At 36.0% G+C, this 12,069-nt stretch overlaps 1 protein-coding gene across 10 annotated transcripts in view; it reads right to left on the reverse strand.

The window, feature by feature from the left end:
* Window positions 1-12,069, reverse strand: part of LOC117242913 (acetylcholine receptor subunit alpha-like) — a 380,997-nt gene that overhangs the window by 271,023 nt on the left and 97,905 nt on the right. For all 10 annotated transcript variants that reach the window (XM_033509966.1, XM_033509964.1, XM_033509965.1 and 7 more), the window contains one exon: window positions 1,308-1,352. In XM_033509966.1, coding sequence (XP_033365857.1) covers window positions 1,308-1,352 — 45 coding nt within the window. Of the gene's footprint in view, window positions 1-1,307; window positions 1,353-12,069 lie in introns of those variants that run through there.

A 12,069-nucleotide genomic window follows, 5' to 3' on the forward strand; every position in this document is an offset into this window, starting at 1 on the left:
TAAAAACGACGCAGAAAATTCGTTGTCTTTCATGAACAAAGAGATAGATAGAACATATATTTATATGAGCTTATTTTTATTGTTTTAACAGGTTCTGTTGCAACCTATATATTGTCGATATGACATTGAGAACCTTAAATATTGACAATAATTAGCAATTAATCAGACAACATAAAAACGATGCAGAAAATTCGTTGTCTTTCATGAACAAACATAGATAGAACATATATTTACCTGAGCTTATTTTTATTGTTTTAACAGGTTTTGTTGCAACCTGTATATTGTCTACACGATGTTGAGAACCTTAAATATTGGCAATAATTAGCAATTAATCAGATAACACAAAAACGGAGCAGAAAATTCGTTTTATCTCATGGTCGAACATAGATAGAACATATGTTCATACGAGCCTATTTCTATTGTTTTTACGAGTACAATCAGCTTCCGAAGTGTGCACCATACGTTCTCTTACATCCTGTACATTGTCGATGCAATAATAAGAATCTTAAATATTGACTATAATATCGATCTTTACAACGTTTCAATTTTCTTTAAATTTTTGTATCTTCTTTTTTTTTTCCAGATCTGTCCGGAAAATCACTAAACTTCGGAACAAAGTATAACGTACTAATAAAGAAACGACTGAAACCTGAAGAAGCATAAATATGTCATTTTGAAACTTCATTAATTGTGACAAGATACCACTATCACGATTATAGTAGTAAAATCTGAAACGAATCTGGAAGTATACATATAGAAATTACAAGATATTTATTGGAAACATACATCTCGAGAGGATCAGGAAAATATTTGCACGATCAATTGCTTACTATATATCAGAATATTTAATGAGATCACTTTTCAGCACTAATTGCATGTTCAAGACGACTATTAGAATCGTATATTAATTCTTCGTTGGATGTATGTTTGCGATAAATATATTGTAACTTGTAATTTATATCTATATATATTTTCATTGGTAAAATTTGATCGATATAACGACGATAATCGTGTCTTATCGTAGTGTTAATAAAATTTCAAGAACTTTCGTATAGCATACGTAATACATTCATAAAAATTTCCTGCGTCAAATATTCGAATACTTTTCTGAACTGTCCCATATATTCAAAGCGTTTAAAACTGTGAAAACGAGTCACGAACATATAGCGGTAATTAATTTTAGTAATTAAATCGCTGCGCAGATGAGTTATATCACGACGAATAATCTTTCTAAGGACAGATTAAGCCGACAGTGTTTAATCTAGCTGTCGTCATTCTTTCTAAGGAGATGAATTAATATCACTCACCTGTTCGACCCACAGATTCGTCGTCATGATCTGATTCTTCAAGTTCTGTAACAAACGTAAAAAAATGACTTCTTAATTCATTGTATTAAGTATCGTTAGAGTATATTTAGATCTAAATACTAATTTTCTTATTTTTCTTTCTCGCTCCATTATGTTCCACATTATTTATGAATTTTTTCATTCAGAGATAAAATTACACATTGATGTGGATGAAAATGAATTATTAAACTATATAAAATACATAGAATGATTTGGATATGTCAAAAAGCAAGGAAAACGTTTCATACGCACTACAGAAATACACATGTATACGCCGATATGATTTTGCCTGCGAACGCATCAGCCGTTTTCGCAGAAATTGTTCAGCTGCTGCTGCTTAAGTGCAAGTTTCTAAATGTCTTAGCATAAATTGCCTTCTGTTGCCACAAATTACCATATTACTCGGATTCGTGGGCAATCTCCTGGAAAACTGTCGAAGAACTTAGACGTTATCTACTGATATATTCTACACGAAAGATCATGTAAATTAAAAGCGCGATGACTGAGTTTATAACCAAATGTATTTACCATTTCTATTTACCAATTCTTTTTGGCCAGACCCATTAACATCGCTTATCTGTTCGATCCATGTTCATTTTTACTTCGAATTGTCTAAAATAAGATAAAGCATAACGAAAAAATAACGGTGACATCGTAGTCGTTCGGAAAAAATAATTGGAAAAAGATTATTTTCCCATAAAACCGAATTGTACGTTAATCATTTCTCGAAAATAAGAAGATGTTCAATTTTGGCGGAGACGTTCAATCTAAAAAAATAAGACGAGGACTTTATAATTATGTTTTGACAATCTCAAGACAAGATTATCTATGGAGAAAATATTTCAAATTAGACGTTTACTGCCCATGTTTGTTACGTGAAAAATAAAGCTTGTCACTGTGGAAAAGCGAGCAAAATGTATATTCATAAGGAACTCTTCAAATATCGACTCTACCGTAATTTTTAACGAAGCTTCAATAATATATTTACATCTTAAATAAAGTTTATTTAATATTTGTTGCATCCGTGTGTACAACACAGTGTAGCAAATACAGTACATCGGATGTGACCCAAGGCCACCTGGCGTATTAACACAACTTATTTTTTACTTGCGAGATTTATGGCGATTTTTGACGATTGCGAGACGAAGTGAATTTGAAGCGCCTCTTTAAGTTTCAAAATACTTCTGAGAAAACGTCGATATCTCAAAACGAACCAGCGTAAATTTACATGGAAAGTTGTGACGAACAGTTCAGCAGAAGCCAGTCCAATTCGGCGCGAGCAAAAGAGATTGAAATCTGACGTTAATTATTTCAATTATGATGAAAATAAGAAGAGTCGAAGTGAAAAGTTGGTAAACGATATAACTCGCTAATTAAAACGTACGTCGAGTGATTATTCGCCACAGGATGTATACTTTGAAAATTCGTAATACTTCATCAAGATAAATATAAATTAGGCTGCGTACTTGAAAAGTTCGCGAAATATTTCATCAAGATAACAATTATTAATTTACGATATTGCCAGAAGATCGAAAGTTTGCTGGAGGTTTGACTTTGTCCGTAAATTATTCATTCTTTGAATCGGTCTTTGCGAAACATTTGAGATATTTTCCTGGTTTCTCACCGCTAATTTAAATCCGACGCTGTGCAAGTTTTAACGAGTTCGGTATCTGGTCTGCCTCGAGAAGAACGAAACTGTGCGACAGCTGTGAAATGTAAATGCCGCAGAGGTACCAAAGGAACAAGAACCGAACGAAGACAGAGTTCAATGAACGAACTTTAAAACAATATCTACGTCTCTTTTAGCGTTGTCGCCGTTTCATGAAAATGCTTTTTCATGCTAAGTTACTCCAAATATTATCAATGACACTTTTACTGAAAGCGTAAAAGCTGAAATTGATTACAACGTCGTAACTATTGCCAAGTTGTATCTTCTGCGATAATTTGCGTTATCGTCGAAGCACGTGGTTTTTGCAATTCTAACTGCTTTCTTCTTTGCTGAAATGAAATACGCTGACGCGTATTTAACGGTATGAAGAATCCCTGTCATCTTAAACAAGCATATCTCTCGTGTATTAAGAAGATTGATTGGCAAATTTGAAAAGCGTGGCTGTATAATCGCGAACAGTATGAAGAGATTAAATACCAAGAACGTGTACGAGGGAATTGAAATATCAACTTGACGATATGGGGCTGATAATAATAAATTCAATGCTTAATTTAGTTTGTTATTTTAAATGCTTAAATTAAGTGTCTAATTTAACTCTAACTAATTAAATATACCTCAATTTACCTACAGAAGATGATCGTAGATGATCAGAAGAATCGTCGACGACAAACAATAAGAAAAATTCAAGTAGAAGAAAATTACGTTTGTACTTCGAGACTAGCTATTTACATCCCAAAAATACCTAGTCCCATATAACCACTATTTAGTTACAAAAAGAAATTCATAAAAATGTGTTACACCGTTCTTAAAACTTTACGAGTACTTGTACATCTGATTATTTTTTATTACAAAACATGCTCGAAATAGCCACTATGTATGCCAGTATATCGATACGATGTTGTAATGTGCGAACCAGTGCATGTCTTATCGTCTCTCAGTTTATTTGCAGAATATACGGTGGAAATTCGTTGCACCGTATCTGGCGAAATTGTCGGCGCATCTCGATACATGGTATTTTTCAGTGTTCCCAGCGAGAAAGACTCTGAGCTTATTAAGAGCAAGACCGAGCCACCAAGGAACTGCGTGCTCACGTTCTACCCATCGATTTGGAAAAATTTCCTCGCCAACGTTTGTCACTTCTTCATCGCTGTTTAGTGTACCAGGTATCCATCGTGCTGGGAATATTTCGTCGTACAAATTCTAATAAATAACATACTTTGTAAGAACTCATTTTTTTTATATCTTTCAGGTAAAACATCAACTGTCTTGGAATAAAGTAAATTTGTTTTACTATTTTGATACTCAGAATTCGTTAAAAAGAATTGAACATTTTAGTTGGAAAAACAGAATTTATCCGTCCAGCTGTCCAATTCCACTGATTACCGTCGTATTATGTTGTTTGGATATTTTGTTCGTAAAAGCAGAATTTATCTCCGGTTATCTGACTTCGTCTGTAAAGAAATCGTTACCGTCGTAATATTACGTCCTGTTCTCGATTATATGATTTTCGTGGATAATATTTTCACTCGCTGTTCAAAATAACGAAGGTATTTGATGCAGACAGAGTTAGCGGAACTTTGGCAAATAATTATAATTTCATTCTTCGTCGACACAACTGTATTACACAAATTATAAATCAGACTGAACAGGAAGTTTGAAGTTCCAAAGTGAGAGGAAATATTTGCAAAGCTCAGGTCACGAACTTCTAACGCAAAGTTGATTAAGCTAACAATAAGAATGGAATTATATCGTAGCATACGATATCGTAATGGTTCGTTAATGGTATGTTAGTGATAGTATTAGCCCTATGTACTTAATGTACTACTTGTAATAACAACATTAATTAATAATGTTCAGAATCGCCAATGTTGATGACACAGTACAGATCCTGTTCCTAAATACCGATAAACCGATGCTGGAAATTATGATTTCGAAAATTTTGAAATTTTTCGCGTCACTTAGTGCAAATCAAAAGATTAACTAATCCATTGCCCAACTTTTTGTTAAGAATACAAGACGATGTTATAATTACGATAGTCGTGTCTCGTTACAGCGATAATGAAATTTAAAAGTATTTCATGTAATGTGATAAGTTGGGAAAAAGTCACGTAAATCCAGACTATGTGTAAATATATCGTACTTTTATTATCCTTGTGTCTTACTGTATAAAGCATATTTGTTTTAAAACGATTAATAAATAAATATATCGTTAAGAATTGTGGATCTTAATTGCCGAAATAAAAGCAAAGGAACACTAAGATTACACTTAGAATTCATATTAAAATAGTTTTAGATTTATTTAATAAACAATTTCCAGGATCTTCGTCGATATACATTTGCACGCGTCTCAGTATTCTCTTTGTCTCACCATCTTCTATACCATACTACAGTTACATTCGTCTCTTTCGAGACGCTGTGCACACACATACTTCCATACGCTCATATTCACATACGTGTGTCACTACTACGCGGCTAATCTAGTCTAGTACACAAAATTATACATATGAATGCGAAAATGAGTTAGTACACGAAGCCAAATCAACTTAAAGTTGTAGATCGATGTCATTCGTTTCGCTTATTTTATTGGGCAGTGAAGGAGGACTTAAAATTGCAACACAAAACAACTATACGTCGAATGTCACTAAGTTAACTATAACGAGTATTGTTATAATGTTTAGTGTAAGAGAATATCTCGCGAAAGCACATAAAAGCACACGTCCAGCGAAGCGCGCTGGTAGCGATTCTCTAAACTACTTTGACAGACTTCGAAGCGATTCGACGCGCTCTTTTATAGCTGGGCACCGGCGAAAGTTCGTAGTTTTAAGAATTCGTCGCTAACGAATTTCCTTCCGACTGTCGATCGTCTGACGAGGTCGGTGTCCTGATGACGCCGGCAGTCTGTGTTAGACGAAGACAACCTTATCAGGGCATCGGCCGGGCTGACAGCTATCGGCTGCCTCGCGGAAGGTGCAAATCTTGTCGCAAGTCCGCGTGTGTCTAAAGTTAGACGACGATACGAACTATGATAAGCTACAAAATCTATGCGAGGCTAAGTCGTCGCGTTTTTAAAGGAAAACTAATGCATCCGGGATATTTGCGTGATGTTAACAATAGCCAGAGGTTTTGTTCAAGCGAACCACGACGCCTCGCAAGAGTCAAACGCCAACTTTCTAACGCGTTTATGAAACTTTGTTTTTACATTGTTTCAATCTATTAGGTTGTCCGAAAAGTTTCTTTCGTTTTATAAGGAAATAATAGACGCACAATGTTTTTTATTTTATATTAGTTTATCGAATTATGCGCGAACATAATAATAGAAACAGAACGAAATGGATCATACCTAATTCAATAAAATAATATAAAACAGTAATCCTTGTTCACCTATTACCACCGTACAAAACGAAAGAAACTGCATATAATATGAGAAATATAGGACATGGGGCAAAAAAATAATCATTTGCTAAATGAGAAATTGAAAATCTAGATTTTCCATCACCGCGGAAAGATTAAAACGCTGCGGCGGAAAACCGGTAATTTAACGCGCTACAGTTCGACTCTGCGATATCAGTAAAATCACAGGTCGCCGTGTTAAGACTCCGCCGCCCGTATCGGCCGTTGCTCGTCGTTCAGCCTTCTCCTGGTTGCATCGCGGACGAAATTACATTTCTATCGGGACGTAACGCGATTACCGTGACTCGATGTCGCGCGTTTCAGGCGATGCGCTCGAAATAGTTTCCGCGATTTTGATCGACCTCGCGAATCTCATTGTCGCCGCTGTTCGACCAGGCTTAACGACGTTTGATCGATCGGCCGGTTTGAGTAGCAGTTACAGATTATCGTTCACGGGCTGTCGATGCAGCACAGTTCGTCGCCATTAAATCAGAGTCCATCGATCGGAGTGTAAATAAGATCAACGAGCCGCAGTGTCCGGCCGTTTGCATCATTTAGCCTGCAGAACCGCGTCGCTCTCCAATACAAACGGAAAGTATTTAAAACGCGTTAGTCTAGAGACGATGCGGGCATATCGGAGCGACGATTTATCGTCAGTGTCATTTGCTCGCCGTATCAAAAGTCTATTACTCGTGGACAACGACGTCACGGTGCAACGACCTGCATTCGCTTCTCTGTATCCTGACCTATGTTTCGTCGACATACCGGCACTCGAATAATTGTGACAAAGCCGCGGCGATATCGATCGTTCGAATTTCTCTCGCCTTTGATGAACGTTTACTGGTTTCATCATAAATCGAATGATTACGAGGAAAGCGAAGCGTGCGAGCAGACGGATATACATTGGACAAATTTGCATCGAGAATTTCCTTGTTACGTCCGAGATATAATTTGTTTCTCGAACATCGGTTTCATTAAAGTCTATTTTTCATACAATCGCAGCAAGCTTTCAAACGGATTCGATTTAGCAAAAATTTATATAGAAGGAAAGTAAAGAAGGACATTTTAAAGAACAAATAGGAAGACACTAAAAATATCGAGTATTAGATTTATTAGAACAACGAAGTTCTAGTACTTTATTTTGCCGGTAGAGAAGCAAAATTTAGTAAATTGAACTGAATCGTAATTTATATTTGTGAATAGGAAGGTAATTACCCTACTTTTTAAGGTTGAAAAGGAATTTTCAAAACAGCGCAAGGTAATGAAATTAAAAAGATGTACGTTTGCATTATTATGAAAACAAGAAATATCCAAGTGTTTTATTAATATCTACGATCAAATCTTCTTTCTTGCTTCATTATTATGTACGAAGCTATCTTCTGATGAACTTGCAATTAAAAACAATTAGAAATAATGACAGTAGCAAAAGCCGAGATATTTCTCGCTTCCTTCTAGTCGAAAGTAAACGCTAGCTGTTTCGAATCGATACATTAAATCTTAATTTTTCGACGATTTAATGTTTCAACGACGTAGTATGTTCAACACGTGGAACTTTTAAGACGAACTCAAATTGTGTTCTGAATTTATTACTTCTGTATATGTCAGCAATGTGTCCATCCGATGAATATATCATCGCAAGCCTTTTGTAGTCTGACTCTCTGATTTGTTCCGTCATGTTTATGGATGGAATTTTCTGCATATTTCTCGCTCGGGTAATACTGATAATTGAATTCTGTTGGTAGGCTACGGAAACTGCAAAGGAGATTGTAGAGAATACGTCGACCTCGTTACGAACTGTCCGACTGCGTATTGCGTGTAATTCCGGAATTAGGAATACCATTACCAATTTTCGTTTCACTGCGTTCGTTTTTCCGATACCAATCAGCAATACAAACAGAGGAACGCGTACTGTATATGCATCAGGTTGTCCGAAAAGTTCCTTTCGTTTCATAAGGTGATAACAGATGAACAACAATTTCTGTTTTATATTATTTTATTAAATTAGGTATGCCCCATTTCGTTCTATTTCTGTTATTATGTTCGCGCATAATTCAATAAACTAATACAAAGCAAAAAATATTATGAGTCTATTATTTCCTTATAAAACGAAAGAAACTTTTCGGACAACCTGATATTGGGTTGGCAAGTAAGTGATTGCGGATTTTGTCATTAGGTGGTATTAACAAAATCCGCAATCGCTTAGTTGCCAACCCAATACGATAACTATTAATCCTAATGATCTGTGCCGCATTTAAAAATTGAGAAATTAATTCTTTAATTTGTAGATTCTTCGATAATATCGATGAACGAACGATATTTAATAATATTCGATATAAAATTATCTTAAAGGTATACGAAGATACCTTTAAACGAGTTTAATACTTGTTCTTCCTTCTCTTTAGAAAAATTGTGGCATAGGCGAGCATTCTGTCGCCGTCTCGCGATCGTTTAAAGAGAAAAAGTTTTTTTGATGTAAATATTTTACGAACAGATTACTCCACAACTGTTAACGTAACACCAAACGAGAATGGTCGAGTGCTCTCGCTTTATGTTCATGCTCGTTTGAGCTAAACGCAGCTTGATATATCACGTAATACCGATCACGCACTGCTTCAGTCAACCAGGGATCGATCAGCTGTGCCGTGCAGTGGTATTGTCTGTCACTTGGAAGACGCGTTTCAGACAGCGCGGGCACAAGGAGAATACGCTGCTTGCTGTCACGCAATGCTACATGATCACACTTGTGTCACGTAAAATTTCCCATAGATGAAGAGATAAAACGACAGTAAGAAATAAATTCATTAGGCGTGAGATGTAAATAATTTTGAAGGATCGTATCTCGGTCATAAACTATTTCTATTTAAGCAGACAACGAACACGGGTGGGTATTTTACGCGCGAAATTCAACATCGCGTGGAATGGAAATGAAATCGCGGAAAACACGTGAATTTAATTTAGCTGCCCATGTGAAACACGTTACATAACTCGGTTTGTATAAACTGGTCAGATAGGCATTTTAACTGCAGGCACGTTTCGCGCGTTTTGTTCCAACCCGTTTACGTTTTCCTATTCGTCTCGGAGCCGTGTAAAATCATGTCTCGGCAATTTTAAACGAGAAAGACCACAGGTTCGTAGGAGATTGTCCGGCTATAGCGAAAACGGCAGGAGAACAGGAAATTACTGACACAGACGAAGTTCCGTAGAGACTGCAGAAACCAACGTGATTAGTTCTCACGGATTAGCAAAAGCCTTTGTGTCCGATAGTGTCCGTTCTATACAGAGGATTGTGAGTGAAACCAAACGATTATATCCGCACGGCACTTATCTGAACATGTATTAACGTTCATGTGGTGTTTCTTCGAAATTGAAGCTACATCTACCATAATATTTATATTCCTTTACGCTATCTACTATCTCTTTATATTTTCGTAATAATTTTACATTAAGAACAATTTGATTATATATATAATAATATGCATATAATAATATGTAGTAATAATATATATGTCGGAGATGAAAGGACACCGGGACCTTCCCTTTGGAATTCTTCGGAAAACCCCCAATATTTTAGCCTCTATAATTTAACTCGATTATAATTGTTCGAGATTTGTGATAATGAGCTTGAACTCGAGGCGACAACCAGTCGCCGAACGTAGCCGCGGTCACGGGATGAACATTTTTACCTAACATAGGGATGGAGTAATTCTATAGCTCTCCTTAAAAGAAACATTCCAACGGTTTCTGTCCCGTGGCTCGCCACACAGAGACTCTATTCTTCGGGCAAGATGAATACCAGATGTCGAAGCATCTCCACAGTAAATGTTCAGCTAGCCCGAGGACCCGTTATAGATCTTAAGATTTAGTTAACTAAAGTCCTTCAAACAGGCAAACAGTCTTTGTCCCAACTACGGGAAGATAGGGGATCTATTTTTCTCACGAACGATGCTTTCCGCTAGCAGCTTTCCCTCAAGGGCGGCTAGCATCCTTCTCTAACCACCAACATGGAAATTGACCAATTAACAGCAACGTCAATTTCCCTCACTTTCCGAACGAAGGAATCTCTCCACGAACCCGATGATCTCGTGTCCTTAGACACCCCCATCATAGTTTTCCTCTGCAACATCATCGTGACGGAAAGTCATCCTCTCGTGAGGTCGTATTAGCGAGTTACTTAGAGTCTTTACGCTCGGTGGATATTTCACGTTTTAACAAAGAGTTAGTTCAGCAATACTTGTACCGTAGACAAGCAAGTGGAGTACAACTTGGACTTTGGAAGAAAGCGCATTTGGTTATCCCGTTGACCGCGGATTCGTTATCGAACCTAAAACCATTGTCATTAGTGTGTAATCAGTGCGGTTACCTGGCAATTCTGCAATATCCACACTTGCACTAATAATCATATTTGTACTAGTAAATATCTTCTCTATTGCATAATAACAATGTCTAATCTAAATGAAGATTGGTGAAGGGCTTGTAGCCCCTATAATGTGAATCCGACATATATATGCGCAATTTACAGCTATTGTGTCTACAGCTCGAATACCTGAGCAGAGATACCTGAACCAAAATTTGTTTAATATTTGAAGAACTTAACGATGAATATTCAAACTGTACCTAATTGTTATAAATTTTTATAATTGTAATATTTAATTCATAATGTTATACTATGTTAATGTCGATATTAATGTTTTAACGTAACTATTATACAATGCAGTACTCGTTAGTACTGTTGTCTTACTACTATCAACGATTACGTAGTACAATATATATATTATTTCACAGTCCTCATATTCGACATGTTACAAATATTTGTATCTGCAATGTATTTATGCCCCAGAGGAATTATTATTTATTTATAATATATATGCGTGAGAATATGCATAATAAAATGTGCAATAAAAATATTTTCTAATAACAGTATTTGATTACAAGACGTTTTAAACTACGACTAAAATGCCAGACTAAATAGAAATTACTCTGGTTGTTAAAAAGTTACCATGTCCAAATTTGCTAATAAACATTAGAGGTTTCTTTTAGAAAAAGCTCAGCCTTGGTAGAGGCGAGGATATAATAATTCTTTAGCAAACACGCTAATAGTTTTACGATTGCGTGTTGCACATGTGGGTTTCAAATTGCTACGTAGCAGCGGTACTGACCGCGAACAACATCAAAATGTACCGGTAGTTCTTTGGACAGAAGCTAGTTTAGAAATCGAGTTTGGCTGCGAACAGCAGCTGCGAATAGATGTAAAATAAATGGCATTTATCCTAACAGACACAGGTAGCTGAAATACCAATTTAAAAATTTTTGTAAATAAAAGAAAAAGAAAAGCGCGAATTATCTTACTATGAAAGTACGAAGATAAAAAGTTAATCTTCCCTTTAAGCAATATTTTGCAGTATTTTCGTCTCCTTGCACAACATTAGGTTCAGTACTCTATCTACTTAATTTTTATTTCTATTTTTCCAACGTATATTTTGTGATTTTCTACGCAAAGGAAGATATACGTATTTTCTAAAAATGATCGAGATCAGTTGTGATACGAAAATTCATCGTGTCCTATATGACGCGAGAACTTGGAAATAAATAAAAAGAGATAATTACGAGATACTTTGACTAAGAACATACTTTATTGTATGATCGTTAGAGGGAATTACAGGAATA

Source organism: Bombus vosnesenskii, unplaced genomic scaffold, assembly GCF_011952255.1.
Source record: "Bombus vosnesenskii isolate JDL3184/JDL3185 unplaced genomic scaffold, Bvos_JDL3184-5_v1.1 scf7180000016281, whole genome shotgun sequence".
Classification (NCBI taxonomy): domain Eukaryota; kingdom Metazoa; phylum Arthropoda; class Insecta; order Hymenoptera; family Apidae; genus Bombus; species Bombus vosnesenskii.